Source organism: Erythrolamprus reginae, chromosome 3 (genome assembly GCF_031021105.1).
Source record: "Erythrolamprus reginae isolate rEryReg1 chromosome 3, rEryReg1.hap1, whole genome shotgun sequence".
In the NCBI taxonomy this organism is placed as follows: Eukaryota; Metazoa; Chordata; class Lepidosauria; order Squamata; family Dipsadidae; genus Erythrolamprus; species Erythrolamprus reginae.
The window spans coordinates 75899816-75917339 of NC_091952.1; the positions used below are offsets into that span (position 1 = coordinate 75899816).

General features: G+C 43.2%; 1 protein-coding gene across 1 annotated transcript in view; it reads right to left on the bottom strand.

Annotated features, from left to right (window-relative positions):
* Positions 1–17524, bottom strand: part of FAF1 (Fas associated factor 1) — a 227529-nt gene that overhangs the window by 182559 nt on the left and 27446 nt on the right. The window contains exon 3 of the mRNA XM_070745898.1: positions 10588–10634. Within this exon, the coding sequence (XP_070601999.1) occupies positions 10588–10634 (47 nt within the window). The remainder of the gene's footprint in view (positions 1–10587; positions 10635–17524) is intronic.

The following is a 17524-nucleotide window of genomic DNA, read 5'->3' on the forward strand; positions in this document are numbered from 1 at the left end:
TTTCATTTTGATCGGATTTGCAAGTATGCAAACAAAATATATTTCTTCCTCTTCTTTTCTATATGGACATATCTAAAAGCAGTGAATGGAATATAACTAACATTGAACATTGATAGTACAAAATACATTCCATTCACTAAAAGCTACATTGGGTTCCCGATTTTTCATTTTTAAAATTTTTTGTAAAGCCTACCTGGCTTTGAACATGGATATATAATTTGCAGCCCCTCAGACTCCAAAACTTCTTCAAAACTTACTAATTTTCATGCAATATAAGGGGGGAAATTAATTGCACTGATTGTATGCAATATTATTATATTTTTAAGTAGCTTTCTTTTGTCCCTGTCTGCTTTTTTTGTCCAGGGAGTTTTGGTTAGGGTTAGGAAATACTGTGGTATATGTGCTCAAGTGCTTAAGAAACATTGCACATTCTTGGCTTAAGTCCAATTATCTATTAGAGACTCTCTCCTTCCCTTTGTTCTGCATTGCTCTCTTATGATGTGTCATGGCAATGCCGGCTGGTCTCTCTCTAAATGAGAAAAAACTACCATCATGGCCGCATACACACATAAGCTCTATTTGCAAATCCCTTTCCCTTGGAAACAAGGCAGGCAGGCAGGCATCCAGTTGGGCACTATTATTATTTATATCTGAATAACGTTTTTATAGGACACAAGGAGATTGTATTTTTAATTTGCAAAAGATATTTAGTAAATATTTTTGTTCCTATTTCTAAAGTGTAAAAAAAAAGATTATTGTCGGTGTCCTATGAGGCAAGGAAACCATGAAAAACACAGCTACTGGAATTCCCTCCAATCCTTTATGAACAATGGCTATACATTGCTTATTCTGTATGGGAAGGCGGCCCATACTTCCTCTGGGTCATGTGACCAGAAAGGAGAAAGGAAGGGAGTACAGAATGGAAAAATCAACAACGTTTTGAGCTGTTGCCCATTCCTTCTCCCAGCAGGATCTCCTGGGGGATTCTTTTTTTCCTTCTGCCCAATCTATTCTAGCAGTGGGTTACTCCTGGTTCTGTGAAACCGTAGCGGCGGCAACAGGTTATGCCCACCTGCCCAGAATGCTTCTGTGAATACCTGGTTAGGTGGGCGTAGCCTCCCACAGCCGCTACTGGTTCACAGAACTGGTAGCAATGACATTCAGAACCCACTACTGATCCAGTCCATATTCAAGCTGAGTTTTTGCTTCACACCATATATGATCCTTTTCTCTTCAGCTTTTAGAAAGTTATTTGGCTGAAGGGCACACAGATCTGTCCACCTTTTACATAAACATTTTGGGGTGGGAAGAATTTTTTTTAAAGGTGTATGATTGAATAAGTCCCTGCTCGTTGCTGTTCGCGCCTTTGGGACCTCCTGTTTGGACTATTGCAATGCGCTCTACATAGGGTGCAATTGGCGCAGAGTACAGCTGCCTAGGTAGTAAATTGAGCCGGGGTGGCGTAGCAGGTAGAGTGCTGTACTGCAGGCCACTGAAGCTGACTGTAGATCTGAAGGTCAGCGGTTCAAATCTCATCACCGGCTCAAGGCTGACTCAGCCTTTCATCCTTCCGAGGTGGGTAAAATGAGGACCCAGATTGTGGGGACAATACACTGGCTCTGTTAAAAAGTGCTATTGCTAACATGTTGTAAGCCGCCCTGAGTCTAAGGAGAAGGGTGGCATAAAAATTGAATGAATGAATGAATGAATGAATGAATGAATGAATGAATGAGTAAATAAATAAATAAATGGTGCTGGCTACTTGGCATACATAATACCACTATTTCAGGAGTTACACTAGCTGTCCATGTGTTTCCAGGTGCAATTCAAAGTTCTGGTTGTCACCTTTAAAGCTCTTCCTGGTTTGGGACTAAGTTACTTTCTCTACTTGTTTCTCCCCAAAGAACACAATCTAGCTGCATGGACATCATCTGAATCCATTAGCCAAAAGTGCCAGTGCTGGGATCCAGGATATATGCCTTTTCTTCCATAATTCCTGCTAATTACATTCTCTCATTAGAAATGAGAATAGCCTAGACCAGTGATGGCAATCCTTTTTTTTCCTCGGGTGCCAAAATAGTGTGCACATCGCTCACATGTGCATGCCCACAACCATAATTCAAAGCCCCCCTACTCACCCATCTCTCTGCGCATGTGTGCATGACCCCTTCACTCCCCCATTTCCTGACTTCCAGTGGGCCCAGTAGGCCCGTTTTTCGCCACCAGAGGCTTCCTTGGAGTTTGAGGAGGGCAAAAATGCTCCCATCACCCACTGGAGGCTGAAATAGGCGTTGATTGCTTACCTGAACGCCTCTTCTCGTACGGTGAGCGGGTACAGCAGTCACATGGGTTGCTCATGTCCAATCCGGTGGAACTGAGCCTAGTATTAAAAAAGCTTGCCGGATCCGCCCCTTCCCCAGAATTCGCGAATCCATAGACTAGGCTCAGTTGTGAAGCTCTTTAGTGTTCAACTCTCATTGTTAGAGGAAGAAAGATATAGAAAGGTAAAGAAGACACATATAAGGGCGGGAAGTGACTGCTGTACCCGCTCACCGTACGAGAAGAGGCGTTCAGGTAAGCAATCAACGCCTATTCTCCGTACTGAAGGAGCGGGTCCAGCAGTCACATGGGACATACCCAATAGATGGTCCCTAGGGTGGGATTAGCTTGCTATCGTGTGAGATAACGGATTGGAGTACCCTTCTGCCGAAGGCAGCGTCCGCTGAAGCGTAAGAATCAATTTTGTAGTGCCTGATGAAGGAATTTGGCGAGGCCCAAGTGGCTGCTTTGCAGACCTCCTCCAACGGGGCTTGAGTCGCCCAAGCGGCCGAGGTGGCTGCGCTCCTGGTGGAATGCGCTGTGATGTTCCTTGGAACTGAGAGGGAGGCCGACTCATAGGCCTTAGATATAGTCCCTCTGATCCAACGGCCTATTACTGTTGAAGACACTTTGGCCCCCATGACTCTGGGATGATAGGCTACAAAGAGTGCTTCTGACCTCCGAAAGGGTCCTGTGCGTTGGATATATATTCTCAGCGCTCTGGTGAGATCCAGGGTGTGCCATCTAATTGCCAAGGGATGGTCTCGTTGGAGGCAGAAGGAAGGTAGGACAATATCCTGAGATCTGTGGAACATGGAACTGACCTTGGGTAAGAAGGTGGGGTCCAGTCGCAAGACTACCTTGTCCTGATGGAATTGACAAAGGTCCTGCCTGATTGAGAGGGCAGCCAGCTCCGAAATGCGTCGGGCAGAGGTAATAGCCACCAGGAATGCTACCTTAAAGGATAGGTACCTGAGGGACGCCGATTTTTGGGGTTCGTATGGTGCCTGCGTGGGGGAATGGAGAACCCGTGGCAAATCCCAGGAAGGATACCTGTGGACCTTGGAAGGTCTGAGATTGGCTATGCCCTTGAGGAATTCCTGAACTTCAGGGAAGGATCGGAGAGGCTGTCTGCGGGGACCCCCTAGGACAGATGAAATGGCTGCCAGATGACGCCGGAGGGTGCTGGTGGAAAGACCTTTATGGAAGCCTTGCATAAGGAAGGAAATAATTCTGTGTATGGGGATGCACAGAGGGGAGAGACCTTCCTGTAGACACCACTGGTGAAACTTGGACCACGTGTGGTCGTAGATTCGATTGGTCGAACCCCTTCTGGCCTTTAAAATGACCTCCACTGAATCGGGGTCATGACCACGCAGTTCTAGATCTCTCCTGATAACAGCCAGGCGGTGAGGTGGAACCACTCCGGGTCTGGATGGAAAGAGGCCCCCTGCCGCAGCATATCCCCCGAAACGGGGAGTCGCCAAGGGTCCTGGACGGACAGCTGTTGGAGATCCGCGAACCAGGGCCGGCGGGGCCAATGAGGGGCGATTATGATTACTCGGGCCCTCTCGGTGAGGACCTTGTGAATCACGTCCGGGAGGATTGGAATTGGAGGAAATGTGTAGAGTAGGCCTGGGGGCCATGGACTCCGGAGGGCATTGATTGCTTCCGCTCCCGGGGATGGAAATCTGGAATAGAAGCGAGGGAGTTGGGCGTTCGCATTGGTCGCGAAGAGATCCAGGATTGGTAGGCCGAATCTGAGGGTGATTTGATGGAACAGGTCTTGATGGAGGTTCCACTCTCCTGGGTCTATCGTTGCTCGGGATAGCCAATCCGCCTGGACGTTGAGACTCCCCGAGATGTGATCGGCTAGGAGCGACTGCAGATGTTTTTCCGCCCAAAGGCCCAACTTGAGGGCCTCCCTCATGAGAGCCTTGGATCTCGTGCCTCCCTGTCTGCAGATATGGCTTTTTGTGGCAATGTTGTCGGTGAGAATGAGAACGTGCCGGTTGGGGATGCGAGGAGAGAAATGCTTCAGAGCCAGGGAAACGGCTCTTAACTCTAGCCAATTGATTGGCCTGGAAGCTTCCTCCGGGGACCACGTGCCCTGGGCTATCATCCCCTGGGCGTGGGCGCCCCATCCCGATAGACTGGCATCTGTGGTGATGACAAATTGATCCGGGCACCTGAACGGGGATCCTTTGTCCATGGCCGGAGACTTCCACCACTTGAAGGATCTGCGAACACTCAGTGGGATGACAATGCGTCGATTTGAGTTGCTGTGCCCCGATCTCTGAAAAGGCAACAGGAGCCACTGGAGTTCCCTAGCATGAAGGCGAGCCCAGGGAATGATGCCTATGCATGACACCATCTTCCCCAAAAGGGAAGATAGAGTAACTATGGATACTGAAGCATTAGATAAAATGTTAGAAATTAACTCCACTATACTGAGTTTTCTCTCGGGGGAGAGAAAAACCTGGGAGGATTCTGAATCAATAATGGATCCCAGGTGAGAAATGGATGTGGAAGGTTGGAGGTGACTTTTATCAAAGTTGATGGAAAATCCATGGTCCTGAAGGACTGACATGGTGACCGAAAGGTCTGTTTTCACTCTCTCTAGGGAGTTCCCATGAATCAAAATATCATCAAGATAACATAAAATGTGGATGGGAGACGCCCGGATATAGGCCGCCAGGGACCCCAAGAGCTTTGTAAAGACTCGAGGGGCCGAGGAAAGGCCAAATGGCATCGCCCTATACTGGAAATGCCTGCCTTGAAAGGAAAAACGTAAAAATTTTCTGTGGCATTTGGCTATAGGAATGTGAAGGTAGGCCTCAGTGAGGTCTAAGGAGACCATGAAATCTCCCGAATGAATGGCGGCCAAAATAGAAGACAAGGAGTGCATCTTAAACTTCCTATATTTGATGAATAGGTTTAGTTTCTTTAAATCCAAAATAGCTCTCCAACCTCCGGAGGACTTTGGAACCATAAATAGGATGGAGTAAAAACCTAGGCCCTTCTGATCGGAAGGGACCGGTTGAATGGCTCTGATGGACAATAGATGAGAAATGGCCTCCTCCATACGGTTACAATCTGAGGATGACCTGGGAGAAGGGCAGGAAATAAAACGTTTAGGGGGAGGAGAAATAAATTCTAAAAGAAGGCCTGATTGAACAGTGTCAATGACCCAAGGGTCCTTGGAGGTGAGACGTCAATTAGAGGCGAAATGAGCTAGGCGACCCCCTATGGGAATGGAGGTAAGATTACCATCTAGGTTTTTTTGAAGCCCTGTTAGAGGAAGCTCCCCTTTGGAAGCGAAACCCTCTACCCCTGGAGTTCCTACCTTGGGAACGAAAGCGGGGGGAATACTGACCTGGAGATCTCTGATAGGAAGCCGCTTGATCTTGCTGGCGCCCTGGGCGACGAAAGGACTGCGTTTTGGTAGCCTTTTTTGTGGTTGGACCCAAAACTTTCTTCTTGTCCGTGGTCTCCGTGAGGAGTGGATCCAGAAGATCACCGAAGAGAAGGTCGCGCTTTAAGGGGCCCTGGGATAACTGCCACTTTTGGCGAACTCCCGCTTGCCAAGGGCGAATCCATAGGAGTCTTCTTGCCGTTGTAGAAGCTGCAATAGACTTAGCAGAAAATCTAGTAGATTGCAAGGTGGCATCAGCCACGTACTGGGCAGCTGCAAAGACCTTGTTGAAGTCTTGTTGACCTCTCAAGTCATCGGGAGGAATATGCTGTTGAAGTTGGCGAAGCCACAGCAGCGTGGCTCTGGAGAAAAAGGAAGCCGCTGCAGAACTTTTAATGGCCCAGGAATCAGCGGTGAATCCTCTTTTGAGCATTTGCTCAATGCGCTTGTCCTCTGGGCGGAGGACTTCCTCCGCCTCGCCTGGCACAGCCGCTGCCGAGTGAAGAATCTTGACAGGTTCATCTGGTTTGGGAAAGGATAGAAGCTCTTCATAGGAAGAGGAAAGTTTGTACAACTTTCTATCCTTGGTGGAGGGATTAAGGCCAGATGCTGGAAATTCCCACTGTTTGAGTAAGGCATCTTTAAACAATTTAGGCATAGGAATTACCTCGTTATCCTCCTGTTCCTCTGTGAAGTAAGGTAAATTCTCCTCTGGGGGATCAGTGGAAGTGGAGGATTGTTTCTCCTGGGCCGCTAATCCCGTAGAAATTCTAGCTTTGAGGAGGAGAGATTTGAATAATTGAGAGGGAAAAATAGTAATAGGAGGAGGAACCTTTATTTGGGATTCCTCATCATCTGATAAGCCTTGAAAAGCATCCTCATCATCCTCTATATCCTCATATTCATCCTGGGAGGAATCTGAATCATCCTGAATAGGAGCTCTGACCGCTGGGGAAGAACCCAAGGGGCGGGAGGAGCGAGAAGGAGGAAGAGGTAAGGGAGGCTCATTGATGGTGGAGAGTTTGGCATCAATGGCTTTGGACAGCACAGCAAATATAGACTGGAACTCAGGAGGTAAACTGGAAATATCAGCAGAAATGGCAGAAGAATTCCTAAAGGCCTGGGAAGATCCTGGCTGGGGGGAATCTTCAATAATATCTGGTTCCTCTGGACCTATGCCCCATAGGTTAGGTTGGGGTCTGTCTAGGTTTGGCTCATCCAGAGATAACACAGGGACCCCAGAAGGAGGTAGACTAGAAGCCTCTGGGGGGTCTTGACTACTGATTACTTGGGCCTGCACTTTCAAACGTTTTGCTGATTTGTCATGGATTTTTTGTAGGGCTAGGTCCCTTCTCTTCTCGGCCCTGGTGACCTTGGTCGAGGGGCGGGCCCCTGGAGAAGAGGAGGAAGAGGCCTGGGGGATACTAGTAATTTCATCGCCTGTAGGCCTGGCCTCTCTGGGACCTTTAGTTGTGCCTCTCTTGGGAAAAGTAGCCATAGTCTGACAATTAACAGAAGACAAGGCTGAGCCAATAACTGAATAATAAGGAGAAGAATTTCAAGGACTTCCCAAGAGGAATGGATCCTGCTTCGAGGCCTCGAAGCTGCTGAGACGTGAGGACAATCTGGGCAAACCCAGAGTTCGTGCCCCCAAATCCAGCGGGGCCAGCCTCCCTAAACTTTGTAATTAAGTAAACCAAGGCACTCTGGTTGGAGGCTTAGCCGGTGGAGAATTTAGCCTGGGACCCCCAAGGCCCGCTCCGGGATCCACGCGGTGGACTGAGGCCTACGGGGCTGGCAGGAGGCCAACACGAGAGGCCTAGATTTAAAAAGGGCGCGAAGGCCTTCGCGCCGAAAAAATCGCCCCGTAAATACTTAAAGGGGAAGCGATCGACTAAGTCCAGGAGACTAGAAGGCGTCTCACTCCGCAGGAGGTATTTCTTAAGCCCTTAAATATTTTGTATACAATAAATAATCAATAATTCAATATATAAATACTTGCACCAGGACCTCCAGGCCAAAGGATTAGAAGAATCCACAAGCGGCCGCAGGAATCGTAACCGGCAAAAACCGCCGGGGGAAAACGAAACCGCAACTTCTCCCAAGGAAAAAAGCCGAGCCGCTTTATTTTTTTCTTTTTTTCTTTTAAACGGCTGGCGCAATTAGTGCAAGTAAATGAATAAAGACAATAAATCTTACTACTTTTTGAAGGAAAGATCGAAGGGAAGGTGTTAGAATGTTGAACGAGCTATCACAATACAACCGCAGGATATGCGAACTGAGCGAATTCTGGGGAAGGGGCGGATCCGGCAAGCTTTTTTAATACTAGGCTCAGTTCCACCGGATTGGACATGAGCAACCCATGTGACTGCTGGACCCGCTCCTTCAGTACGGAGAATCGCTCTCCCAGAGTCTCTACATAAGCAAAAAACTCAATTGGTGGGCACACACATGTGGACTGGAGCTGAGCTAGGGCAACGATTCACGCGCTGGCAGATATGGTTTCTCGTATCACCTGTGGCACATGTGCCATAGTTTCACAATCACAGGCTTAGACACTGCTGACCTTTTATAAGACCCTAAAGATCTGCCTTGAATGTGTGAAGGGTTTCTGACTTCTGGCTGTGCTAGTGTCTGCTTTGTGATATCTTCCTCAATTGCTATGTATTATAATTTTTGTATTTGTGATGGGAATTGTTTTGAATTTATTTTAAGATTGTTCACTGCCCACAGTGAATGCAAATTGAATAAATTTTATTTATATGCCTTCATTGTGTTTACAAATAACTCAAAGCAGCGAACATGTGCAACAGACTCTCTGTCTCCTGTATTCCCCACAAGAACCCAAATAAATAAATTCTAATTGTTACAGAACTATGAGATATGAATTTAAAATGCTTGATATATTAACACCAATAAGTGTACCAGCTGTTTAAAATGTCTCCTCCCCTATCTGTTTTTCAACATAGAAAGCTTGTATTTTAGCTCCTGGTTTTTTTAAATCCATGCAGTGCAATCGATAGGCAAACACTTGCAAGCAACAACTCAGTCACTGTTAAACTGAACTATGACAGCAAACTGTTGCTGACAAAGCTGTGCAGTTTTAATATCACGGCTTTTGTGGTCTTAACCATCGGCTACAATAATTTGCATTATTCTGCATTACAAATTATGTTTGAGTGAAGAGGAAACAAACAAAAAAATAGAACACTGATTCTATTTTACACAAAAAACCCCTTTCTTTCTTGCTAATCAGAAAGAACAAAGGGTAATTCTCAACTCCAAAGCCATGGGCAGTTTCAGAGTTAAGATGAACAATGGGCGCGCTGTGTTTAGGTGTATACATTTCCATGCAAAAATATATTGGCCCCAATTCAGAGATTTTTCTGAGCTGGAGTGGGAAGCAAGAAGACTGCTTGGGAAGACCTTTCCGGCCAGATGGTCAATGCAGTTAGCTTTCAAAACTAAGCAGAAGAGGAAAGGGATCAGTCCTCATATTCCCAAACTACACTGATCCCTCTGTTTTTGGCTCTGTCTGTTTGTGCATGTCCCCATACATCTGCAATTCAGGAACACAACACAAGCAGCCTGACTTTGCAAGCACAATTCCACATATCACTCTTTTGCATTTATCACACCGACAATATGTTTCCAATTTACATATTGTCCCAATAAAACCTGGTCAATTTTTATTTTTATTGTTTTTAGTGAATGTCAGCAGTTTTTTAGGGGCGGGGAGACAGTCAATTAGTGCTAAAGTAGTGAGGCTTGATGGGTAAAGTGCTAGAAATGGAGAAGTTTAGGACATCTTCAACAATTTCCGTCCTTTCACTGAGTCCCAATAAACATTATAGGTTGCTTAGTTGAAACCAAACATTCTCTTAATATCCAAAATTGCTTCTTCATGCACAGATTGCCAGCTGTAGTTTCTTAAAAATTATAACAGTCCAGGAACAGTAATAAATACCCCCCTTCTGAAGAAAAAGTGAGATTTCAATCTCAGAGAATTCTGATTTAACAATTCCCTCGTAGCAAAGATGTTACCTCCTCCAGTATCAAAAAGCAGGAACAACAATAAGGAATTCAGCGGAAGATATTTTGGATCTCCAAATTTCACAGTCCACAGGTGTCCATTTTTGCAGGAACTTTACACTAGTCTTGCCACTGATAAAAATAATTCCTGTTGTGTAAGCCATTACTGATTACAGTTAAAGGGACCAACTGAACATTAAGTGGAGAAGAGAGCTAGATTTCTTGATTCACTAAGAAAATTTGTCTTATATTTAACCTAGATGGTCTTAATCTGAGTTTTGGGAAATGTGTTCATTAATCTTATAATAATTTCATGGGAAGAAGAGGTTACTTCTACTGAGCACCTGAGCTACAAGTAGGCAAATTTCTAAGACTAATCTAAACTTAAGCATTGACAAATTAATTTAGTCAGTATATTCCTTGTAGCACTGACATAAAAGCTTCATATTTAGATTATTAAAACCTATTTTAAAACTCAATTGCAGAAAACAGCAGTCTAAGTACAAGTTATTTCATAATGCTTTTAGGATAATGAAATAAGTATTCCCCCTAGGCCTTTACAATTCTATGCATGGTATGTATGTATGTATGTTTGGTTTTTTATATTAATGGGCTTTTAATTATTTCTAACATCAGACTACTATTGTACACTGCTTTATTGTTGCTGTTAGCCGCCCCGAGTCTCCGGAGAGGGGCGGCATACAAATCCAATGAATGAATGAATGAATGAATGAATGAATGAATGAATGAATGAATGAATGAATGAATGAATGAATGAATAAATAAATAAATAAATAAATAAATAAATAAATACCACTTACCTTTCTAAAATGCCATTTTCCTGTGGTATAACTCCATTGATGGCTGCCTGAAAAGGAAGCATACAGCATTTAATTTTCTAGACAACAATGATAACTGTCTAGTTTTGAGACTACAGTTTGGATGTGGATTGTCATTGTCATGCTGGAATGTTTTCCAATCTTTTAGTGAATTCTACAATTCTGGTTTCCTTAGGAAGAATCCCACCAAGTGTTAATCAACCTGGCCATGCTTAGTATCCAAGCCAAGGTAATGAAACACTGCCTGCTGACATATGGATGTGTCCCTAAAGACAGCAGAGGTGAAGTTAAAAATGGCCAAATTGGAGATGAGAAAGTTGGTTTTAAAAGAAATGAGGAACTCTTCAAATATATTGTCTGCTAACTGATTAATTATAAGGCTGTGCAAATTATCTGAAACAAGCTATTCACAAAGTTTACTAGTCCAAGCAAAGTACCCTCTGAAGTTTTAAAGCAGTCGCAACCCGGAAAATTCAGTACAGCTATTCAAAGACTTTCCCCAGCAGTTTTTATGTGTGTTTACTTATTTGGGCAGGCACAAACACACAAACAAATAGATAACTAGAGAAAGGTTTCAGAGCAAACTGTCCTAACCTTCCAAGAGATAGCAACTATTATAATGGTTCAAGGAAAGTGCAACATGATCTGGTGGCAATATACTTTTTGAAATAACATCTCTCAAATGCTTTGCATGGTCTTAATTAAGATACAGTCCATATTAATATTCCACATTAGAGAAAATAAGTTCAGAATGATCAAAGGCCTATTTCAATTGGATATAAATTGATCATTAAGGAACAAGGGGAAAAGTTTCTGTCATACTAATATAGCAGGACAGATAATTGCTAAAAAATAGGTAAAAAATTAAAATCCGTTGATATGAATTCCTGACATGCATTAAGATAAAACTGGGATACTGTACTATTTTTTCTTTTTTTCTGCCACCAACGAAAATGCAGGCTCATTCATACTCATTTATTACAAATTATTTTAAGTTACAAATAGAATTGACAACAATGCCCATGCAATATTTCTAACCAGTTTTCAAAAAACATTGGACTTAAAGTGGAACATATTGAGGTAATTTTTTTAGTTTCCTTTTTTTCATAAAAAAATAAATAAATTCAGTAGAATAATCTTGCTTTATTTAGAAACAATTATGACCACTGGAGTTATTGCATTTAAGTCAAGTGCCTGTTCCCTACTACTGATGTTACGGTAAACAAATATACAAGAATAATATAGTATTAAGGCTTTGTTCACTGTAAGACAAATGAGGCTGGTGAAACCTAAAGATATGGCATTCTTGGTGATAGCCCCATATATTTGGAATTCTGTCCCTTTAAAACTGATCGGTTAAAAGTTAATTTATTTACATAATTTAAATAAATAATGTTTCTATTCATCTCGTAAGTAAGAATAAACATGTTCTCCATCCCCATTGATTAAACCAGTGGTTCTCAACCTGTGGATTGCAACCGCTTTAAGCAGGGCCGCCGATAGGCCAGTATTACTGCTACTGGCGTCAGGGGCCCGGCCAAATTGAAAAATGGGGGAGGGGTTTAATACATAATTGGTATGTCGCAAAATAAAGTGGTTTTAAAATGGCGGGGGGGGGGGCAGACACTTAGGCTGTATGAGGCCCCAAAATTCCTGATGGCGACCCTGCCTTTAAGGGTCAAAACAACCCTTTCACAGGAGTCGCCTAAGACCATCAGAAACTCATATTTCTGATGGTTTTAGGAACCGAGACACCGCTCCTCTGTCTGTCTCCAGGCGGGTCCACCCACATGCAAATAGACTACTGCAAAACAAATAAAAATCTGTACCATGGGAACTTCTGACCATGCGCAGAAGCTGAATTTCCAGCACTGTGCATGTGTCGCCATCTTATTTACCCCTCTTTTTCTGCCGTTTTTAAAAATTTCAGCACTGCGCATGCATGCGAGCATAAAGCGCCCGCGTGCCAATAAGACGCAGTCATACAATGCAGGAGGAAGCAAACTGGCAGTGAAGAAGTTAGAACCCACCTCCGAGTTTCCTAATACAGTCATACCTCGTCTTACGAACCTAATTGGTTCCAGGGGGAGGTTCGTAAGACAAAAGATTCGTAAGATGAAACATTGTTTCCCATAGGAAACAATGTAAAGTTAATTAATCCGTGCAACCCAAAAAAAACCCGCAAAAAAACTGCTGCCGCCCGGCTGTGACCTTTTAAAACAGCCGCGCGGCTTCCCAGCCGTCTCCCGAAGCCGAACGCCAAACCCAAACTTCCGCGTTTGGCGTTCGGAGGCTGCTGGAAAGCCGCACGGCTGTTTTAAAAGGTGACAGCCGGGCTGGGGGGCTTTCCAGCAGCCTCCGAATGCCAAACGCGGAAGTTTGGGTTTGGCATTCGGCTTCGGGAGACGGCTGGGAAGCCGCGCGGCTGTTTTAAAAGGTCACAGCTGGGCGGCAGCGGTTTTTTTGCCTCCGAACGGTTCAGAAAAAAATTTGCCTCTTCTTACGAACTTTTTTCATGTTACGAACGCCAAACCCGAACTTCCGGGTTTGGCGTTCGGAGGCTGCTGGGAAGCCGCGCGGCTGTTTTAAAAAGTGACATCCGGGCTGGGGGGCTTCCCAGCAGCCTCCCGAAGCCGAACGCCAAACCCGAACTTCCGCGTTCGGTGTTCGGAGGCTGCTGGGAAGCCCCCCAGCCCGGCTGTCACCTTTTAAAACAGCCGCGCGGCTTCCCAGCAGCCTCCGAACGCCAAACCCGGAAATTCGGGTTTGGCGTTCGTAACACGAAAAAGTTCATAAGAAGAGGCAAATTTTTTCTGAACCCCGGGTTCATATCTTGAGTTGTTCGTAAGACGAGGGGTTCGTATCTTGAGGTACCACTGTAATTTTATCCTTTTTATGGTACAACATGAAAAACTATATTTAAGGGTCACAACCAGTGGTGGGCTGCTGCATGGATGGTCCGGTACGCAGTCCCGGTTGGAAAAATGGAGATGCCCATGCATCTCCGTGCCCCCAATGTGTGCACGCACGCGCTGGCATGAGATTAGGCTTTTGCACATGCGCGGGAAGTAAAATCTCACACGAGGATGCATGCGAGAGAGAGATTTTGCCGGGATTTGGCATTTTTTTGCTTCTGCGTAGGCATGGAAGCAAAGAAATCAGTGAAAATTGCTGAAATATTGCGAACGCGGGAGTCCTCACAAGATATTTCACTTCCTGCACAAGCATAGAAGCCGAGTCTCATGTCAGCATGCGTGCACACATTCACCAGACATACATGCATCAGCTATGGTCACCGGGAACGCACATGGGGGGCCCTTCACTGGTTGCAGGATTAGGAAGGTTGAGAGCCACGATTAAACCATGGCTGATGGGACCCAGAAAGTTGGTCTTTTTTGTATCTGCCTTCTTTACATTATCCCCAGATATCTGTAGGAGCCCTGTCTTAAGTGCTTTTAAAGAGGTCTTGAAAACTATAGCTTCTCTACCAAGCTTTGGCTAGGATAGATGATAAGCCTTTTATAGGATTCTGCATGTTAACTTGAAAGTTTTCTTCTTTTATGGGCATGCAAACAAATTTTCTTTGCTATCCTGTGCCTTGAATTGTTTAATGTTGTTTATTTTTATTTTATTTATCAAATTTATTGGCCACCCATCTTACCACTGTGGTATTTATTTACCAGTCTTCATGGGATTGGAGGTCTTATAAATTTTACTAATAATTAATAAATACTGACATGAGTCACCCTTATTCAAGCATGTTAAACCAGAAATTCCCTATTCTGTCAATCACAATATAATAAATGAAAAGAAATATGACAGCATGGTCAGAGTACAAGATTAAACAGGGAACTCTCATGTAATACTCTACTAAAACGCATTAACTGACTGGGCGAAAGACTGTTTAGATATTTTTATAGAGGTAGAGATAGTCCTTGAGTTACAGTTCAATTAGGGCCCATTCTAAGTTACAATGGCACTGGGGGAAAAATGACTTATGACCGTTTTTTTACAATTATGACCTTTTCTGCATCCCCATGATCATGTGATCAAAATTCAGATGCTTGGCAACTGTTCAGTAGTGAGCTTCAAAAAATTTAGCAAGGGGTTCTCTGCCTAGTTGCTACGTTGGCGTGGCCTACTAAGCTTTCTGCACCACGGTGGGAGAAGGGGTGTTTTTGTCCTCCCTGGGCTTCAAATGCTTTCCTTGAGCCTCCTGGAGGGCGAAAATGGCCTCCCCGGGCTCCATATGCCCTCTGGGGGCTGGAGATGGGCCTGTTTCCAGCCTTTCTGAACTTCTCGTAGCCCCATTTTTTGACATCCCCAAGCCTCCGTGTGCGCCCTGAACTTACCTGTATCCAAAACGGGCCACATGGGGACTCCTGGCAGGGGCGGGGTGAACAGGGCCAGCCAGGAGTGGGATTTTGGGGTTTTGCACAGACCTGCACAGAATCTTAGCTAGAGGTTCTCCTGAACCCCTGTGAACCCTCAGTCACCCATCCCTAAACTGAACCCCTTTGTGACTTTCTGACAAGTAAAGTCTATGGGGAATCCAAATTCACTTAACAACAGAAATTTTGGGCTCTACTGTGGTCTTAAGTCGAAGACTACCCATTCTTTAGAGATGTGGGTAGTAGGGAAGGAAGATTTAAATAAGAAAAATTGTGCCAATTTATTACTATTTGCCCCATTTAAAGATTTTTTTCCCAAGTAGATGAAATTAAAGTCTCTAAAAGGAAAGAAACTTAAGTGATTGAATACTGATCTAGGTAATCCATGGTACCGTGTCTTTTTTTAAGAATGAAACTCTTTCAATATCCTGATATCAAAATCCAACAGCAAATTGTTGAATTAATGGCAGCTTTGAATTTATAGCAGAAATTTAATAAAAACCCAAGCGATAAATTGAGCATTGCCTTTTGAGGGGGTGCCTCCAAAGTGTCTTTCCAAATATTTTGCAGAAACCAATTGCTAATTTAAAAACTGAAAACAGATATGAAAGAAGTTACAAGATTAAATTTATTGGATTTATATGCCGCCCCTCTCCGCAAACTCGGGGCGGCTCACAACAATAATAAAAACAGTACATAGTAACAAATCCAATTCCCACCAATCTAATTACAATTTTAATTTTTTTTAAAAAATCATAAAACAATCCATATATATATATATATATATATATATATATATATATATATATACATATATATATATGTATGTATATATAAAAACAAAAACAAAAAAACAGGCACACAGTCAATCAATCAAACGGCAAAACAACATGGGCAAGGGGGAGATGTTTTAGTTCCCCCATGCTTGACGACAGAGGTGGGTTTTAAGGAGTTTACGAAAGGCAGGGAGGGTGGGGGCAATCCTAATCTCAGGGGGGAGCTGGTTCCAGAGGGTCGGAGCCCCCACAGAGAAGGCTCTTCCCCTGGGTCCCGCCAGACGACATTGTTTAGTCGACGGGACGTGAAGAAGGCCGACTCTGTGGGACCTAACCGGTCGCTGGGATTCGTGTGGCAGGAGGCGGTCTCGAAAGAAGTTACAAGCCTACTTTTTTCCCCTAATGTCATTCCCACCCATCCCTTTTTCAAAATAGCAATAGGTATTTTAGATAACTTCGATTCTAACAAATACAATTAGGCCGAGAAACGTAGACACCATTATTCCAAAATACTATTTTCTGTTATGTATAAACAATCAATACAGAAGATTGTTTAAAGGTAAAATTTGGAGAATCTCATTTTAAAAACCTGTCATATCTAGAGATTCACTCAGTTTAGCCTTACACACGCCCCTGTAATTCAGTCTCATAACAATACAACACTAGTCTTCTGTACTCTAAAGTAACAAGGAAATTAAAAAGAAAAATATGAAATACTCAGAACTCCCAGGAGTCTTTCTGTATTACTATTTCTAATTTCTGGGTACACTATGAGCATTCTGAAAATCGAAAGACAACTGATTTCATTGTTTCCTTCCATGCATTTCCTACACATATTTACTGACATAAGGATAGATCCCATACAATGTTATTTTTCGAATCTGCTCACTTTCTAAAATATACATTTAGAAAGAACTTTAGTTCTTTCTGGTTTACTATTAACTTTCCCAGAGCAGAGCTTAATATTTAACTGCCATTAAATATGGTTTTTAAAAAGAGATAATTATTCAAAGCACGTGAAATAGCAATACAATGATTGCATATATACCACAACATGTGGAGCACAGTAGCATTCTAAATTAATAACATTAAGATGTACTAAATTCAGCTGTAAAACATAAGATTCTTTTTTGTTCTTAGTCATTTAAAATATATTTTTTGATTACCAATCAGGAATATACAATCTTTTCAAATGGCACCATTAGGCAATAAAAGATAGGCTGTTAATTTCTCAATTTTTCACCCTGGCAGTACATTTCATTTCTGCAAATAGCCTAATGGCAGAGATGGATGAGGATTCTAGGGTTTGTTACCCAACACATTTAGAAATATCAGGTTTGAAAAGTCTATATTAATAGATCAGAATTTCAGACTGTAATTAAATCCAGTTTATAGCACATACATCAGTATTTTCTTTCTTCTTTGGAGGGTTCCTAATACTTCAATTGGTGTTTGCATATCAGCACATGTATTGTATGTACTGCAAAAAATTTTATAAAATGTGTATCGGGTCTGTTCATAAATTGAAGCTGTTGAGGAACATTTTGAATTGGAAACATCATACAGTATATGGAAATATATGATTTTTTATAATGAATTCAGACTCAGTCATTTACATTGCAAAGTAAAACCTCTGAAATAATATGAAACTAGTCATTGCTCAAGTAAATTCCAATTGGTTTAGTCAGATATGAGTAAACCTTATCTATTTAACTAAAATAAAATGTCTGATCTGATTTCTCAAGGAATATA